Source organism: Taurulus bubalis, assembly GCF_910589615.1.
Source record: "Taurulus bubalis genome assembly, chromosome: 18".
NCBI lineage: Eukaryota > Metazoa > Chordata > Actinopteri > Perciformes > Cottidae > Taurulus > Taurulus bubalis.
In genome coordinates, this window is record NC_136606.1 from 5,133,081 (window position 1) to 5,153,202 (window position 20,122).

The 20,122-nt window shown below is 42.2% G+C and overlaps 1 protein-coding gene across 1 annotated transcript; it reads left to right on the forward strand.

Moving 5' to 3' along the window:
* The first annotated feature begins 6,408 nt into the window (after positions 1-6,408).
* Positions 6,409-19,825, forward strand: LOC306750741 (uncharacterized protein). The gene is given in 13 exon segments (XM_079234212.1): positions 6,409-6,528; positions 9,208-9,897; positions 10,506-10,658; positions 11,098-11,187; positions 12,217-12,468; positions 12,471-12,480; positions 13,671-15,062; positions 15,996-16,264; positions 16,395-16,590; positions 16,873-16,987; positions 17,090-17,210; positions 17,882-18,248; positions 18,990-19,825. Coding segments are annotated over 12 exon segments (3,789 nt in total). The 5' UTR covers positions 6,409-6,528; positions 9,208-9,228; the 3' UTR covers positions 19,145-19,825.
* Positions 19,826-20,122: the final 297 nt, after the last annotated feature.

The following is a 20,122-nucleotide window of genomic DNA, read 5'->3' on the forward strand; positions in this document are numbered from 1 at the left end:
TTTCTAGAACAGAAAACAATTTGTTTTAGTTAAAATAACTATACAACACTACTAAACATCTTAACGTGGATTGGAACTAAGTACATTTACTTTAAGTACACTTCTGAAGTATTTGTACTTTCTTTCAAAGCTCTTTTTTATTGAACACATGCATCCACCCAGACAAAAAACAAAGACAACAACAACTGATTCACAGGATAAATATTTATAAGTTATGGAAAAATTCAGTTTAAAAAAAGAAGTATAAAAGTAAATAAAATGAAAATAAATACTATGTAATTTAATAAAATAAAAAAAATCAATATTACTAGTGTAGGTTGTAGTTCTAAAGTAAATTAAACCAATTATAATATGAATAAAATATATGTCTACTGCAGCCAGCTGCAATATTAAAATACTGCTTACATGTTGCATAGTGAGTACTTTTACTTTGACGCTTTAACATTTTACTTTTGCACTTTACTTGTAGCAAAATAGATCTTTAAATGTCAATGCTACCTTTTATGTGAGCAAAATGTCTGAATACTTCAGCAAATTCTAATAATGGTGCCAAATACTACATTTCCCATGAGCCATATCAACAGTTGAGACTCAAATCAGACTTGATATCAGACTACGAGCTTTTTATACGAGATTTTATTGACGTTCAGTATTTAGATGTGATGTTTATCAAGTTTAAAACCAGGTGACTTTGAGTTGAGCTGCCAGAAGAGACGAAGGAGAGCTGACTCAGCATTTCAGGACAACTGTTTGCGCCACCAGCTGCTTCCTCACCTGCAACAACAACAAGGTAAAGAAACACTATGAATATATTTAATAATATATATTTAATAATATATGTATTACACTAAAATTCCAACCAGAAGTACACTTCTACTTCGAGGGACATTTTTAGTCTTAATTCTAGTCTTAATTCACAGATGACAAAATATGATCAATAAATAAAATGTGATTAATTATTGCAGATTAAACTACCCAGCTGTCAATGAAGTAATTATTTATGAGCTGCAACATTAAAGGGATAAACACAACTATTTAGTCATAATATAATTATAAAAAATAATTCTGAAATCATCTGAATGATGAGTACTTTTACTTTTGGTGCGAATACTTATGTACTTTACATTCAACCACCAAACATAAGTGATTGCTACATTTTGATGTGTTTAAGTTTGTTTTTAAACGCATAGTAAAAAAATGATATTTATTAATTGTTATTGGTTTATTTTATTCTTTGATGCATTTTTGATCCGTTTACTTTGAATTTGTGACGTGCATGAAATGTGTTCATTTATTTACATTTTCTGTTGTTGTTTGCTTCGTTTGTTTATTGTAATCTTTACGATTCTCTTACCCGTTCACCTGTAAAGCCCTTTGAATTTCCAGGTATAAGAAATGTGTTTGTTATTTACTCTTTTTAGTTGTCGTTTGTTTATTGTTTTCCTGAATGATTATTTTATCCGTTCACCTGTACAGCACTTGTGTATGAATTGTGTTGCATAAATAAATTTGCCTTTATGCGACACTCGCATAATAAGCTACATTTTTTATGTAAATCAGTTTTCAGACCGGTTTCTGATTCGTCTTGGCTCGCATCATTTCCTGCTGCTGTTTCAAGCGTACTTCCTCCAGACTCAAACAGCCACCTGTTAACACACACACACACACACACACACACACACACACACACACACACACACAGTCAGATGAATGTATAACAATAAACATATAAAAACATGAGAAATCTTTGTGTGTGTGTGTGTGTGTGTGTGTCTCACCAACACTGCTGGGGTTAATGGAGACATAAGCCATCGCTCTGCTCAGCCGAAGCTCCTCTAAAGCGGCGAGCTCCGCCTCCGCCTCTGTCAACCAATCACACGTCACATAACAATTAAACATATATATATATAAACATATAAGTAAATATAAAAAACTAGGACTGTAAAATGTAATAGAAAAGTATATTATGTACATAACATTACTATTTTTTGTGGCTGCTATCAGGTGGTCTTAAAGCTGCAATCTCTCTACTGACCACCAGGGGCTGACTCCTCTAAATATCTATGGGAAATGACTACTTTTTTTCTGGATTTTACTGTCCCTTCTCTGAAATAAACTAAATATAAATCAGATTTGATTAACACACCACACAACGACTCACTTCTCTGAATCTCTCTTCTCTTCTTGGGGTTCGGGGGGATGACCGTGAAAGCTTTGTGGCTGAAACAGAAGAACGCACCCTGGTTTATTTTGTTGTAACACACGAACATTTTAGGCATTCAGAAATTATTATTATTATATATATATATATATATATATATATATATATATATATATATATATTTATTTTTTTAAGCCTAAATGCCAACCATTGCTTCAGTTATTTAATTCATATATTTAATTGTTTTTTAAGTCGATGGAGGCGAGGAATTGTATGTATTTTGTCCAGGTGAAAAAGGTGGTTTTATTTATTGTTAAGATGGAGAGCCTATAATGCCAAATCAGGAAATTGCAACCATTGCTTCAGTTGTTTAATTAATACACTCCATTGCCTTTTTTTATGTTGATGGAAGCAAGAAATTGTATCTAAACCGGGAACCTCAAGGGGAAATTAACGAGATGTTTATTTTCTGAAGAAATACTGTAAAATCTGTCACTGTCATGGTGGCCCTTCACACACTGACGTGCAGGTCTGCAGCTCATCGTGCCAGAGGGAGGCAACGTGTGAGGGAATAATCCTCTGCACCAGATGGCAGGAGACACCCGCAGAGAGCCGGACACCTGAGGACAGAACTCCTGCTTTTTCTAGGAAGACACTCGTGCTGAAAACATTCACGTAGCCTCAAATACATGACTGACTGTGAGACAACGTGTTATGATGTTGGTTTGTTTGGTGTCCTGTTTTATTGTGAAGTCCTTGTCTTGTGTGTCCTCTGTGTTCCTGCACTTCCCGCTCTTGTGATTGTCTGTCTGCCCTGTTCCCTGATTGTGTATTCCCTTCACCTGTGCTGCCCTCATTGTTTTCACCTGTGCCTCGTTACCTTCCTCTTATTTAAACCCTGTTTGTCTCCTCTTCCCTGGTCTGATTGTACTGTTTTTTCCCGTCTGTGCCCCGTAAGTTGTCCTGTTTTTTGTCTGTTCACCTGCCGTTTTTGTGCTCCCAGTTTTGGATTCCTGCTTTTGTTTGTTCCCCAGCCTGTGTGAAGCCTGACTTTTGTTTATGGATTAAATTAATTTTTGCTTCGGCGTTTGGGTCCTCCCTTAAATCACCTGACCCAACGGGCCCCTGAGCTCATGGCCCTCCAAAATAACAGCAAGAGCCACCGATTCAGAGACACTTTTTATAATTGTTTCTGTCGTTTTATCAGTCTCTTTCTGGTCATATTTTTGTTATCTTTCTGTAGCGGCTTTGTGTCTTTATGGGTGATTTTTGCATCCCTTTTGTAGTTGTACGTCTTTTTGGAGGTTTTGAATATCATTGTGGTCAATTTGTGTCTCTGTAATTGTTTGTCTATATTTGACTGTTTTGCATCTCTTGTGGTTTGTTTATTAGAATCTTTTTGTAGCTATTTATGTAGTTTTGTGGTCATTTTGCAACTATTTGTGGTAGTTCATCTTTTTCTAGTCATTTTGTGTCGTGTCTTTTTGGCGGTTTTGCATCTCTTTATCGTCTTTCTGCATTTCGTTTTGGTAATTTTAAATCTTTTATTGCCGTTTTGTGTCTTCCCCTCTAACCTTTTGGCCTCTGGGCCTGTCCAATGCTCAACAAACAACCTGCAAAATAAAGATTATTTATCCATCGAACAAATGTTCTATAGTATATGTTCATGCAAAGACTAAAGGTTAGTGTTTCCACCAGCTGTTCACACACACTCTGTCTCACCTCTCGCTTGCATGTCTCGTGTCCCGGACCCCCTGCTGCTCCCCCTTCTGACCCGGACAGGCGCTCGTCTCCCGGCCTTTTGGGGTCACGGCCGCGCGCTTCACCGAGCTGCTGGTCGCCCTCCGGTAGTCCGGGTTCGTGGTCCTCTTCGGGGCAGCGGACCTGGACCTTCTTTCGCAGCAGCTCGGTTTGAGGGCTGCGGCGGTCCCCTCGCGCCGGTCCAGCTGCGGACACCTCGCGCAGCTTGTCGCGCGGCTTTTACGCGCAGCGGGAACTTTGAGTTCACTCCGGGCCCAGTTAACCGCCCGTACCCTCACCGGTTTGGGTCCCTCGAGGGACTTCCTCGTGACTTCCACCGGCTTTGACTTAATCACTTTTGTGGCTTGCATTTTATTATTATTATCTTTAAGTCAAATTGACGCTTTTGTCTTTATAAAAAAGAGCCGCCATCTTCTGAACACTATCGATTATACATCTAAAATCGAAAAATATTTTCCCTCTTGGTGGCTCGGTTGCTATGGAGGTCGCGCCATAGCAACTGAAGCGTCAAGTTAAACGGAACCGGATAGGGAGTTCTGGTGCGTACCTTCAAAATAAAAGACAATTGCGCCAAGAAATTAACTGAGAAGAGAAATGAAACGACAATACAGAATAAAGTTAGACTGATCCGATGGAAAATGGTGCACCTTTTTGTGAAATCACGACTCGACAGTGGACTGGCTTCAGATGCATAAAAGAAAATGTATCTACATAATTTGGACGTTAAATAATTATTTTGAAGGCAAACATTCCCCCCCCCCCCAAAATCCTTGATTTTAGCTTAAATGTGGATATTTTCTAGACGTATTCCTCTTATGTGGTAGTCAACTGAATAATTTAAATTTAGGATGAAACATTGTTTTCGAGTAATCTAACATTTTACAAACCACATGGAGGAATAAAGTGATTATATTAAATTGTAATGAAAATAAGTGTTGGTTGCATTCCTAGTTTTATTTTGAAGGCAGAGCCACTTGGTTTCCGGTCGTGTTTACGTTGAGCTTGACGCAGCCGCAGATTAACGTCAGTGACGCAGCAGAGTATTTGTTGTTAGTGTGTCCAGTACAGTCTGCTGTCTGTCCAATCACAGAGGCTCATCCGATTACTGACACGTGACGCGACACAGGTCACCTGATCACATACGGTCAGATTATTGGCTACAATACAGAATACGTCTAAATATATATTATTTTTTACTTTAATAAACAAGACAAAATAAACAGTTTTATTAAAAATATAATAGTGAGACTTTGTTTATGACACTTTTAAAAGTTACAAAGTACTTAAAGTGAATAAAAACATTTAAAAATATTTATTATAATGATACCAATTATTATACTATATACTATATACTATACTATATTATATTATTACATATCAAATAATATTGAATGTGGCTGTATGATCAAAATATGTTTTTACATAGTAAATTATATTGTACAATCCTGCAAACTGTTCAGCATCTTAATGTCCACTATACGATATATTAAACTTTCACATGCTGTTATATAGATAATAAATAACAAATCTACCAAAGTATTAAAGTTAAGTAGCCTAAGGTACTTTTATACTTGCATTCAACATTTAAGACAAAAATATTTTGCTTTTTATGCCACTATTTATTCAACAGCTAGTTACTTTAAGAATAATAGTACATGTCGATCTGTAAATATAATATATGGTGCACAAATATAGATAACACTAGAAAAAAAAGGTAGATAAAGTCGAATTCATCCCTGATTACAAATCCAATAATGTAATATAAACACGGTGAAAGGGGACATTCTGCATATAGTATACTGCTCTTATATACTCTAAATGCATTGCACAGACAATACGCGAGTACCTTTACTCATGCATACTGTTGAATTCAGGAGAATAAAGTGTTATACCATAAATAACTGGTCTTGCACCGCTGTGCATCGGTTAATAAACCCCTCTGGTTAGAGTCTTCGCGGTCCTCCTGAGCTCTGAGTGGTGCTGTCTCGCCGCCGCCGCGCTGTTAAAACTGCCTTCCATTGCGTTTCTCCACCCGCGGACTAACCAGGCCCCTCGCAAACCCCGCAACACGGTGTCCCCCCCCCCACCCTGAGCCACGCAGATCCCCACCGCAGACCCCGGCAGGTGTGGACGCTGGTGGTCCAGCAGCAGGGAACCATAACACCCCCACCCCCCCTTATTGGATGCTGGATTTACGGACTGCTCCGCTGTGGGAAAACACAAAAAGAGCCCTGGATGTGATGAAACCCGAATCAAAGTGCGACACACACACACACACATTTGCACAGCAACTTCAAGTGTGTGTGTTTTTATGGAGGAGCTTAAAGGCGGATAATCAGAGGTGAGGCTTGGTGATATTGTCGTCTGGGGGAGGGTGACGCGCACTTCGCAGCGAGCTCCTGCGCTGTCAGACGAGGAAGTGAGGCTTCATACACGCCCCATTTCAGCCTGTCGACCCTGCTGCTGCTGCTGCTGCAAAAATAATAAAAAGCCACAGACTCGCTCATCAGACAGCAGCAAGAGACTCTATAAGCATGCGTTCACTTTCGGATTGACGACACCGGGAATAACCTGCAGGACGACGCCGATTTCCCGCGCCGGAGGGGGTAAGTGACCGGAGCGCTTCTTTTACGCAGAACGTGGACATGACAATTTAGCCCCTCTCTCTCCATCCAAAAATGTTAATGTTATAATCGTGAGACTTCTCCACTGTGAAGGCCCGTCTCCATCTTTTTTCTTCTTCTTCTTCTTGATAGTCACATGCGTGATCTCTGGCCTAGCTGTCAACCCGACCGCGCGACGTGACTCGTTTAGTGTCATCGCAGTCCCCGTCCGTCGTCGTAGTCAGCGGGCCAGATGTTAGCATCTGTCCCGCTGCTGCGCGCGGAGTGGAGTGGCACCTGCTTTGCGCGATGAGTTCACGCTGCAGACTTGTGTCCCCCCTCCCTTTTATTTCCAAAAAACCCCAACAAAAACACATGATTTTGCACACACTTCCACAAAGCAACTGTTAGTTGACTAATCGATGAGTCGATTTAATCGACAGATCGCACAAAAAGCAGCACTTTAGTTATTGTGTTTACCAAAGATGTGCTCATAAGTTTAGGAAATAAGTCTTTCAGCATGATAAAAAACGAGCCAACGACTAAAGAAAAAAAATATGGCATATAATCGCGATATTTTTGCATGGCAACATTGTATCGATACAGGGACGCAAAGTATCGATATGGTATTTTATTTTCCAGTCCACTGAAAGGTGCTGAGTTTGTTTATTGATTCAGCGTAAAAAAAACGACAATAAATCTTCGACTGAGACCAAAACGACCAAACTACACTCTATTCCACACTATTGTAAAAAACATGATTATATTAATGAAAATATTCATTCATTGTCGCCATAATTGCTGCAATATTTGCGCTAAAGAAGGAATTCTTTACAAATCTGGCAGTAAAACCTCTTAATGTTTTCTAAAGATCATAGCGTCACTGTAAATTAACTCACAAATACAATACAGCCTGATTTAAGGATACTTTAGTAGAGTAAAAGTACTAATACCAGTGAAAATACTCCACTACAAAAGTTCTTCATTCAACGCGTTACTTAAGTAAAAGAATCAGATAAATGTACTCAAAGTACGTACATTTTGTACTATTATGTTTCTGGATTATTATCTCTGCTGCATTACTGTAGTGTGTATGTGTTATTGCAATCCTTTAGTTATCCTTTATACCCTTCTTTCCACTTTAATCTAACTCAAGATCGTCACGATAAGATGATCGTGTTTGAAGCGTCGCTGACAACCTTCTATCTCTAAAATGAAAACGCCAGCTGGTCCAAGAGGCTTTTAAAAGAGTTTATTTAGCTGAAGAAGCCGGAGGTTTTTCTCAACAGATAAAGGAAACACTTCCTACTTCAGTGGTTTGCTTATAGTCCGCCGGTGCATTGAAACACTATTAGTGTGACCCCCAATGGGATCCCTGAGGTTCTCCAGGCAACACGTCGGGCACTCCAATCACACCTCGAGTCCCTGGAGGAGTCACATGAACTGCTGCCATGGCTCTGATGAAACACTGTGTGGTGAAAGTGTCATGTGAAGTACACACTCAGTGGAGAGGCGCGCTGACATTTTAAACTTCAGAGACAGCTGATGAACGGTACTCGACTTTATTTATTCACAGTCGTACAAAAAAAAATCAGAAAAAGTAAAGTTTTATAAGCTGCAGCCGGGATTTTGTTCAGTCCCCGGCCAGGAAAAGTATTTAATTATCTGGCTTTTTAGTACTTACTGTATCTATTTCCTGCATGTTTTATTGAAACACAACGCAACACAATCAACTAAACCGCTTCTTCACCTCGACCTTCTCGATGGTTTGACTCGCGTTACTGGAATCCGCCTTAAAAAAAATGAGAGGAGGGAAAAGAGACATTTAAGTCACGATACAATCGTCTTGCGATAACATATATTGCGCTTTTTTCGAATAGCATATTATGCAGTTTTTCAACATCTGTTTTATCGAATGAGATCTTTGTCACTCAAAGCAGACGAACTCCATCTTTTTTTTTTTTACAACTTCCTGCCAATCCCGCTGACTTCATCAGAATAAAACCCTCTGTATTTTGAATATTAATTGTTTATATAAGAAAAGATCGATACGACATTGCCGTTCAAAATATTGCTTTTTGCAGCTTTTTCTCTGAGCGTGATGAATTTGGATAAACGACGAGAGACAGCAAATATCAAACATTGTTTTTACCACCAGACATCGAGCTGTTGTACCTCAACATATTATATAGAATATTGTATTGTATTGTAATGATTGACTGAATAAAACACACAAACACACACATCTGTACGCAACGTTTTAGGACCAAAAACTGAACCGACTATAAATGATATTTTAAGCAGTAATATATGAGATTACGGTTAAATATTTCATATTCAATGATTCACGTGACAATCTGAAGATAGAGAAGAGGTTAAAAATCATCGCAAAACATCTGACACTTAATGTTGAAAGTTAAAAGCGAAATGTACGCTTCTATCATCTCACACCATCGTGTATAAAAGGTTATTTATAAAAATGAAATACACTTTGTTTATTTCATTTTTGTGTTTTGAGTTCATTGTGAATTTGTACAATTCTTACAAAAGCTTCTCAAACGGCCGATAAAACTGAATTTACATGTTATCGTGATAAATATTTTGCCGACAGCCTCCTTGGAAAAGAAAAGATCCAACGTGTCTATTGTGACGTGTGAATGTGTGTGTGTGTGTGTGTTGCAGAGCGTTAACGTGTTGGACAGGATGGACCGAGAGTTGGTTCGTCAGAGCCAATCAGAACACGGCGAGGTCACCAATGGAACCAGTACCGCCGCCGCCGCCGCCGCTGTCCCGTCGGACTCCTCCGCCCAAACAACCCCCAGCCCTCCTCGGCTCACCCCCAACCCCATGCTCCTTGACTCCCCCGCACCCACGCTGACGCCCACCACCTCCTCCCCTCCTCCCCCTCTCACCCCTGCGCCCTCCGTCTCCGCAGCCCACGTCCCCAAAGCGGCGGTGGCGTTGGCTCCATCTCCCCACATCCTCGTCCCGGCTCCACCTAAGCTCACCTCCACTGCGACCCCTGCCCTCCGCACATACTCCCGCCCGATCCTTCCCTCCCCGTCGGGCGCCCCCAAAATATCTCCCACCAAAACATCTCCCCCCAAAACATCTCCCCCCAAAACATCTCCCTCCAAACAACCCCCCCCTCCTCTTCTTCTCCCACCTTCCTCCTCTTTCTCTCCGGTCGCGTCCAGCACCACCTCGCCCCTCCTCCATCCGTCTCCTTCTGCAACGCACAGCAGCAGCATCGCCGCCGCGTCGACCAAGACCTCCACCGGCCTGACCAATGGGAACACAAGGCCCGTATCCACGACGATCTCCACACCAATCACGCCCTTTCACACGCCAGCGAGTCCGCCTGGCAGACAGGTGATCAAACAGCACCACATCTCGACTAAAAAGGAACAGTTTGAAGTGAAATGCACGTTCCTTCTGCACTACAGCTAGCGTATCTTAGCATAAAGACTGGAAACGGAGGGAAACAGCTAGCCAGCCTCTATTGAAAGAAACCCTCCATTCAGCGCCACTAAAAACTAATCAGCACGTCACGTCTCATTCGTTTTACTGCGTACTTTAACAAAGTGTAAAAATAACACACACACAGGTTTTTACAGGTCGTTGCAGTGACTTTAATTCCATCACTCCGCTTCATAAACACCGTGTCATTTTGCAAGAAAAGCAACAGGTGGTTTGCTCGAGCAATAATGGAAAAGACGTAACATAATAATTTAGATGGTGGAAGATATTCATGTTTACGGTTTGGATTGAAAAGATTGAGATTGTAGATGTAATAAAACATTACAACGGCATTACAAATTGCAAAATAATTCTTTAAAACATCATTTTAAATGTTTATTCTTATGATTTCTACTTTTTTAGAAACTGACATGCACACACACACAATAACAGTCTTGCTTTTCTATGAAAATGTCTCTAAAAGCTCTGCTTGACCCCCTCCCTCTCTCTTTTTGTTCCAGGTATCACAGACTCATCCTGTGGGCACACCTGGTCTTGTGCGAGCCAATCAGAGCATCTCCCCTGTGAGGCAGAGAGTATCCCAGCAGACATTGCTCCTGGGGAAAGGTCTCAAAGGGTCTGGCCAAGACCAGGTGCTGCTGAGAGCTCAGATGGTAAACATAGTTACACACACACACACACACACACATACACACACACACATACATTTACATACACACACATTTACATACAAGCACATATATATACACACACACATTTGCATAAATGTATTCGTCTAATCCGGCAAAACACCAACTGTATCAGATTGAGATGATGATGCATTCAGGTTGCGCTGTAGACACATTTTTTTTTTCTTCATTTTCTTAAGCTCAAGGTTTTGAGCAACAAACCACACCAATCTTAATAAAGTGTGTTATAATATTATAATGTGCCTCAAAAAGTCTCAGATATTAGTCAGTGTTGAGGTGTTATAATTCCTCACAGAAACATATTCATCTTCATCACCTGCATATGATGAGACTCTTTGCTTGAACTCCCTGCTCTCCTCTTTTTATTTCCTTCCCTGTTTCCTCTCTCCTTTTCCTCCTGCAGCTGATTCTTACGTCTGCCATGCGACCTTCCCTGTCCTCTTCCTCCTCCTCTTCCTCCTCTCCTCCTTCCTCTAACTCTGCCTCTGCTAAGGTGAGCAGCCGGGAAAAGAGAACCTACTGACCGTTCACTAAGCCCCGCCCCTTTCATTTACTGTTGAATGACTGTCAAGCTTTCTATTCTGGCTGGACATTTTTTTTGGAGGTTTGATTTTTCAGACAGAAGGAGACGAACGCAGCTTCTCTTTTCTTGCCAACTTATAACTGAAGTTTTTCTGTCCCCAAAATGTTTTGCAGATTTAGATATATATATATATATATGCTTTATATATATATATATATATATATATATATATATATATATATATATATATATATATATATATATATATATATATATATATATATATATATATACGCTTATTCTGCTTTCTGGATTAGAGCTGATAAGAAGATTTATACCACTCTCACAGCTGTGTGTTAAATATGGAGCTGCAGCCAGCAGCCGGTTAGCGTAGCTTAGCACAAAGACTGGAAACGGAGGGAGCCAGCTAGCCTGTCTTTGTATAAACCGACTTAGACTGAGACATCGTTAGTTGACGACTCTTTGGCCTTAGAGGTAGCGGACACCAAGTCAAAGGTTGGAAGTAAAAAGATGTTTATTTATTTATTTGTTTATTTTGCAGGGACAATGCACACGAATCAACAGTAAAACTGCAAGTGAGCCAGAGTTAGCCAGAGAGGCTAATTTTCATCTGCTGTCCCTGGACAGATTTTTTTTATGCAGCCTGAAATTACAACATTTTCAATAACATAATGCAACTAAGATTCATCGATAGACCGACAGTGACGTATAGACACAACTATTTCACATCAGCAAGATAAAAGTGTATCTACAGTGTAAGCACATATAAAACACTGGAGGCACATAAAATGCATCAACACTAAACAAGGCAAATGCTCATACACACCAAATAAGCAGACAGGACAGACACTACATTAATGCTCGCACACCTGATTGGCAACAAGCCGTTCCTTAAGGCTGTGTTTGAATGTTTTGTATGTTTCTTTTCACATTTCAGGATGTAACTGATGTTATTCTTCTGTTGTCTCCCCTCTCCAGCTCCAGAGCCTCACCCTGAGGCCCCCGCCCCCCGGGTCCCTCACCATCCCTCCCTCCCTTCGCCTCAAGCCGCCTTGCTCGGCCCCGCCTCCCCTCTCTCGCCCTCACGCCCCCCTCTTCCCCCCCCTCAGGCCGCGACCGCCGCAGACCTGCGCCGCGGCATCGGAGTGCCCGAACGCGCCCGGACGCCACCTCTCCGTTCCGCCTCCAAGTAGGTCCCCCACCCTCATCCCCACCCTCCCTCAGGAGAATGACTCCCACTGGGTGGGAGGATGGAGGACGATCTCAGATACTTCCTGTTTTATTTGGGTTTGATGGTGATCGTTAATCAGCACGAGTAAAATCTAAAATACGGTTTCAGGTTTGGTTCAATCTGGCAATCATCAAATTTGTAATTGGGTTTTCATATAATAATCTTAAACAAAACAATAATAATGATAATTGTTTAAATGTTACTGTTACATTTATTTTAATAACTATTACTAATTTAATAATTAAGGAACATAATCCTACAATTCATAATGAAATGCAGACGCTTCCGCAGAAGAGGAAACAATGTATCCCGACCCGCTCGTCCTCTGAGCATGCAGGTAATCAGCTGTTGTGCAGCAAGCCGAGTGATAATTGGTTTGTCAGTTTGTAAAGAATTTATCTCACGGACGCACAAAAACAAGCAGAAACGTCTGTAAGTCATTTTAAATGACCTTTTGCATTCATCGGCGAACTGTTTCACCCATAAAATAACAACAAAAACAAGTTTAATTATTTTAATTATTAATACATTTGATTATCTGACCATTAATCCAAAGTCCAAAATATATTATTTTGTATTTCTGTATTTTTTTTGTGTTACTAAATAAGGACAGTAAAGCTGACAGGAAAAGGGTGAGTGTGTTCCCAACATTGGGGAACGCAAGATTAATTAAATTAAAAAGGGTCGCAAGATGTTTGTATTTCTGCTAAATAAAACCCTCATTGTAGCTTCATTTAAAAAAGAATAACAGGATAATTTCCCCTCTTCATGCTCCTAGAATGTTATAAATACAATACAAATGTTGCTGGTTACAACCTGTTTAGAAACGCAGCCTGTGACGAGTCAATGGAGCAACCCACAGAACAGGTTTTTTGATTTGCTGCTACAACAGAGCCTTGTTCCCTCGGTCCTTCCTGTTATAACATCTCTCTGAAAGTTCAGGTTCAGGCCCGGGGGGTTAACGGTCACCCAGAGCCAACAAACCCTCGGGGTCATTATACAATCGGCACCAGTTGCTCCAGTTTAACTTTCCCGCTTGTTTAAACAAAGAGAAAAAACACATAACATATCAAGTAGGTGAAATGCTCGTTGTGCAGGTGTGAAACGAGGTGAAGCCGCAGGTGTTTAATCTCTCAGAACTTTACTTAAAGATTCTAATCAACTACAACTTTCATCTTTCTTTCCTTCTGTTATCTTGCAGCTCTTTACTCTCCGGTCCGAGCCGTCCCACTGAGACCCCGCCTCCACTCTCCGAACGGTCACAGAGCGCCGTCGCCGCGCCAAACCTCGCCCCGCCAAACCTCGCCCCGCCAAACCTCGCCCCGTCAAACCTCGCCCCTGCAGCCGATCGCCGCCGCGCCCCCGCCCGCCGCTGGCAGGCCGCCGGCCGGACCCAAGGGCTACCCGTTACCTCAGACGATGCTCGGCGGGCCGGGCCAATCGCAGCGCGGCCCGCCGTCCGTCACCAACGCCATGTCTGCGTCGTCCCCCTTCGAGCGCTCGTCGTCCGCGGCGAGGCAGCTGCAGATCATCGCCCTCTCTTCGGGCCGCCAGTCCAGCGCGTACGGCCACGCCGTGCAGCCGGCGCCCCCCGTGGCCGAGCCGCCCCCGCTGTCCAGCCAATCAAAGAGGACGTTGAGTGCCGACGTGCTTCCTCTTCCTCTTCCTCTTCTTCCTCCTCTCAACCCGTCGTTGCCAAAAAACACCTCGCCACTTCCCTCGCCGCCGTCCCTCCTGAGTCCGCCATCCCTGCCTAGCCAGCCCGGCCCTCCAACGCAAACCGTGACCCGGAAAGGAGAGCCGAAGGACAGCGAGGAGCAGCGAGAGAGGGCGCGAGCGGGGAGACAGGGAGGGAGAGGGGAGGCGAGTGTTGGTAAAGACCTGAGGGGGGAGAGAGGCGACCAAAGGGAGAAAGCGAGGGAGGAGAAACCGCAGGGAGGAAGCCTTGTCGGTCGGAAGGAACAGGAAGTGGAAACGGCCAGAGAGGAAGAGCAAATGGAGGTGACGGAGGAAGGCCGGAGTGACGGAGCGAGAGGCGAGGAGAAAAAGATAAAGGAGGAGGAGGAGGAGGAAGAGGAAGGAGAAACCCCCATGGACCAGTCTGAGAACCAGACCGGTCAGGTTCTCCATCAGTGCCAGAAAACGGATCTTATCCCGACGCCCAACGCTGTTAAAGTGTCCAGCGTGGAACCAAAACCCGTCCTGGGTCTCATACCGGCTCCAGTCCACACCGTTCCAGTAACAGTCCCAGTAAAAGTCCCAGTAACAACTCTAGTAACAGTCCCAGTAAAAGTCCCAGTAACAACTCCAGTAACAGTCCCAGTAACAACTCCAGTAACAGTCCCAGTAAAAGTCCCAGTAACAGCTCCAGTAACAGTCCCAGTAACAGCTCCAGTAACAGCTCCAGTAACAGCTCCAGTAACAGTCCCAGTAACAGTCCCAGTAACAGTCCCAGTAACAGTCCCAGTAACAGCTCCAGTCCCGGAGGTCTCGCTCCAGAGTCAGAGGCTACCAGAGCCTCATCGGGTCCTGCAGTCGGTCCCCCAGGAGGACTTCTGTGAGAACATGTCAACGCAGTCCGACAACCAGTCAGGTACCTCTGAGGGAACGTTTCACCCACGTGAACAGCTTATCCTCGTGCAACGGTTCAAATAGTTTCTTACGGAAAGTTACGTCTCATTCTTTACGAAAGCCATCAACACGTGTCAATTTACGGATAAACTTTGGCCTGCACAGGAAACAACTCGGTTATGTTAAGGAAAAGATTGTGAAATACTTGGTTAGGTTTAAGGAAAAGATCGTGAAATAGTTTGGTTTAGAAAAAGGTCATGAAATACTTAGTTTGGTTTAGGAAAAGATCGTGAAATAGTTAGTTAGGTTTAGGAAAAGATCGTAAAATACTTAGTTTGGTTTATGAAAAGATCGTGAAATACTTAGTTTGGTTTCGGAAAAGATCGTGAAATACTTAATTTGGTTTATGAAAAGATCGTGAAATAGTTAGTTAGGTTTAGGAAAAGATTGTGAAATACTTAGTTTGGTTTATGAAAAGATCGTGAAATAGTTAGTTAGGTTTAGGAAAAGATTGTGAAATAGTTAGTTAGGTTTAGGAAAAGATTGTGAAATAGTTAGTTAGGTTTAGGAAAAGATTGTGAAATAGTTAGTTAGGTTTCGGAAAAGATCGTGAAATAGTTAGTTAGGTTTAGGAAAAGAGCGTGAAATAGTTAGTTAGGTTTAGGAAAAGATCGTGAAATAGTTAGTTAGGTTTAGGAAAAGAGCGTGAAATAGTTAGGTTTCGGAAAAGATCATGAAATAGTTAGTTAGGTTTATGAAAAGATCGTGAAATAGTTACGACAACATCTAGTCGCATTCAAAATAAATAAAGTCTCAGACATGATCTTAAAATAACACTTAAACAATTGTTGAGGCCTAATTGTTAATTTGTTATTGCTTCCCTTTTTAAAAACGATATATTTCCTATGTATTGAATGACCTCATTGACTCTGATCCGTGTGTTTGCTCCTCCCAGCGCTGTCAAGCCTCTCCTCCCAGTCTCCCCCGTCCTCGCCCTTCGTCACCCCCCCGACAGAAAACCCTCCCGCCCTCCTCCCCGCTCAGACCGCCCTCAGCCTCCCGGGGAAAGCCGACAAAGCGGAGGCGGGACCTCTCGGCCAGTCGGGAGACGAGTCCGAGAGCTTCGACCAACCCTGGGAGCCGAGGGCGTGGCCTGAGGGGCGCCTGGTTCTGACTCACCTGGTGGAGGGATTCGTCATCCAGGAGGGGCTGCAACCGTTTCCTGTACGAACACACACCGTTTTTGTTTCACAGAAACTATATATCATGATTAATAATGTATAATAATCTATTTGCATTTGCATTAATAATTAAAGAAGGGACGCGTTTCGCTCAATTCTTTTTCGTTGCGCAGGTGAACCGCTCGTCCCTGCTGGTTCAAAAGCAGGTGAGCAAACCGGAGGACGTGAACGGGACCAATGGGAGCGCGGCTTTGCCGGACGCGTTGCCGGACGCGTTGCCGGATGCGTTGCCGGACGACACGAAACAAGCGCCGCACTCCAGTGAGTCGGAGGCCGAGGGAGCCGGGGACACGGACGACCTCGGCAACAGTAAGAGTCAAAAGAAACGTAAAAGGTCACACAAACATTTACACAAATATTCTCACAAACTGTGAGGATTTTTCTAAACTTTTTTGGGGTCGAACAGCACAAGCAACCTGAAGACAATTTAATGAACAATTATTTTAAAGAAAGAAAGAAAGAAAATGAGGGTCATCCAGGTAAGGTAACCTTTGCACACGCTCCTCTGCTGCACCCGGAAGTACTTCAGTAAAATGAAAGGATTGGAAATATCATCGATGTATTTTTCAGTTGACCACGTTTGTCTCTCAGGGCCGACGCCGCACAGGGACAGGACGGTGCTGCACTGCCAGTTCTGCGGGAAGCGAGGCCACGCCCACAACTTCATGCGGTCCAAGCGCTTCTGCTCCACTTCCTGTGCACGCGGGTGAGACCTGATGCTCAGAGGATGTGGTGTGAGGAGACGTGCAGATACGAGCGTGAATCAAAGCAGCAGAACTAAGAAACTTTCTTTTTTATTATTTGTCAGGTTTAACGTGCGTCTGACGAAGCGTCTGCGGGCGCTGAGTGCAAGTAGTCGGTCCGAGAGGCCGCGCCCGGTCCTGAACAGGGCGGAGTCCGTTCCTGGGAAGCCTCTTCTCCTGCGACTGGTAGGAACCCTGAACTCACCACCAGTTTAAAACTGCACTAGTTTCACTTTTGTTCAAATACAATGAACATGTCACACAATTAGTGCTTCAACTATGGATTATTTTCAGTATCTGTTATTTTTTAGTATCTGTTATTAATACTTTTTTAAAACAAACTGTCAACTGCACATCCAAAAAAGTGGATCTTGAGTCACAATTCCTTTTGTCACAATCATGATTAGATTTGTCGTTTTTTATTTTTTATTTTGTCTGTTTATCACGGGAGCACTAATCTGATTTAAAATACACAAAACACCAGTACCAAGCTTGGGTTGCCCATTAACTTTCATCTAAAAATGCCATAGGAAAAAAATAAGTTGTATAAAATCACCATAAAAATATTCGTAAGATAAAACCTCACATGTATCATGCTAACATGACATTTAGCTTGTGAGCTAACAGTGTTGTAATGTAACCAAATGGAAGTAGAAGCCTAACAGAATTAAATAAAAATAGATTTAAAATAAAAGAGAATAAAATGATACAACTCAAATACAATAAAATAAGTGAATCAAATAAAAATCCATTGTTGCATTTATAGCACATGTATTTATACTTTTAATAAGTAAACATTTAAGCAACGCTGCATCCTCAAGTATTAAAATAATAAACGCCTCTCTCAGTCTCTGCAGCCTCGCGATCTCTGGAGCGCCGGTCGGCTTGAGAAGGAGGGGAAGGAGAAGGCGGCGGTGGCAGATGACGAGGACGAGGAGGAGGAGGAAGAGGAGGAGGAAGAGGAGGAAGATGAAGACATGGAGGTGGACATGGAGGGAGGAGGGGAGGAAGAAGAAGAGGAGGAGGAGGAGGAGGAGGAAGACGGGGAAGAGGAGGATCCTGCTGTTGCCATGACAGCCCGGATGGAGCGCAGGGCGGCGAGGAGGGCGGCGAGGAGGGCGTCCGCTCCGACGCTGACCACGACCACGCCCACGAGCACGTTCAAACCCGGCCCCTCCCAGTGGAGCGTGGAGGACGTGACCGCCTTCATTCACACACTGCCAGGTGAACTGGAATATTTAGTATCAATATTTATTTATATTTAATATTTAATATCACCTCACGATCACAGTCTGTCAGTTTCATTGATATTGAGTTAATTGGATTAACCGCCCAACTGTCGATGTGAAACATCTGGAAGGAAAAAAAAAAAACACAGCTCAAATGCAAATATGTAAATATTTTTGTAAAGCTCTGACATCTTTTTAATAATGTTTAGAATGACATATGTAGAGGACTCAATGCTCCGTGGGCCCACAAAAGACAAAAGATACGCCTAATAGACATTTTCGGCGTGTGCACCGAGCGAGCAGCTTTCATAACAACGAGGGGCCATCTTGGCCATCTTGGTTCTCGCTCCTGAGCTGAGAAATGCAGCTTTCTTTTCCCACAATCCATTTCTGTGTAATGCAACGTCCAGGCAGGTTATTTGGCACCTCGTAAAGACAGGAAACATCCTCACATGTACAAGGTTATTTTCATTTTTATTTATTTTAACATATTTAATTTATTTTATTTATTTGTATTAATAAATGTTTTATTTACAAAACGTTATTGTGTTTAGACAGAAATATAAATCTGAGAACTTTTATTTCGTTAAATAAAAAAAATGGAGTTGCAGGAAAAATAAAAGCCAATGCTGCAAAAAAGGTCAAGAAATGCAATTATAGAATAGAAAAAAAAGAATGAAAGTATGAAGTAAAGAGAAAACATGTGTTAGAGAACATCTGTATCTTTGTGTCTCAGGCTGCAGCGACGTGGCCGAGGCTTTCCGGCTGCAGGAGATCGACGGCCAGGCTCTGCTGCTGCTGACCGAGGATCACCTGATGACCAGCATGAACATCAAGCTGGGGCCGGCTCTCAAGATCTGCGCTCACATCAACGCACTGAAAAACCAATGAGAGAGAGAGAGAGAGAGAGAGAAATAAACAGACTGATACAAAGAAGAAGGAAAAAAGAGACTGATCGAGGCGAGAAGAGAGAGTTTTTACGAAGAGAAAAAAAACCCACCCAAGCTGACACCAAGGATGACAGAACAAAGTCACAAAAAGAGATTCGTGGTAATTTATGAGATTATAAATCGAGGTGTGGCCTTAAGAGACGGGAAAAGAAGCGAGAAGACACCAGAAGAAATCCAGAAGAAATTTCATCCGTTTTGGGCGCTCTGACTGTAGCAGGAGACTAGATGGGGGGACCAGCCGGGTTGGGGGAGATTTTTGTAACTTTCTGTACATTTTTCATGCCGCTGGAGAGTGTAAATTTAAAGCTATTTCATGAAGGATTTTGAACATTTAATATATATACAAATTTGTCTATTTAGTTTTTTTAGAACGTGACGTCAACGACAAATCTATCCCGTAGCTTACATAACCGGTGTGTGTATAACAAAAAATAATAATACGTAGACTTTGTAAGTGATTAATGAAAGTTTAATGTTTTATATCACTACATTCTGGACAACATGTCTGTGGATTTTCAAAAACAAACTAAAAAAAGGTCACTATCAGGGTAGAGACTGGTGTCTTTAATCGTCACATTTTTATGGTATCATGCTTGGAATTATTTAATAAATGAATAATTAATCAAAACGGTTGTTTTATCTCATTGTCTGAAGTACAAATTCACCAGCAGAGGGCAGCAGTGAGGCAGGTGAGTGACGAGAGGGAAAATCTGTGTTTTATTAAATAAACTGTTTGAATTCATGTTACAAAGTTCCTTCTGGAGATCAAAACAAGTCAAATTGAAGCCAAATATTCCAGGTCAGTCCGTATCTCCTGCTTTTCTGGTGGTTTGTTTTTCTGTCTCTGTCTCTCCATATCTGGTTTAGATTAAGATCTCACATGCACTCTGATTGGCTTATAGTCTGGACTGAAGGTATG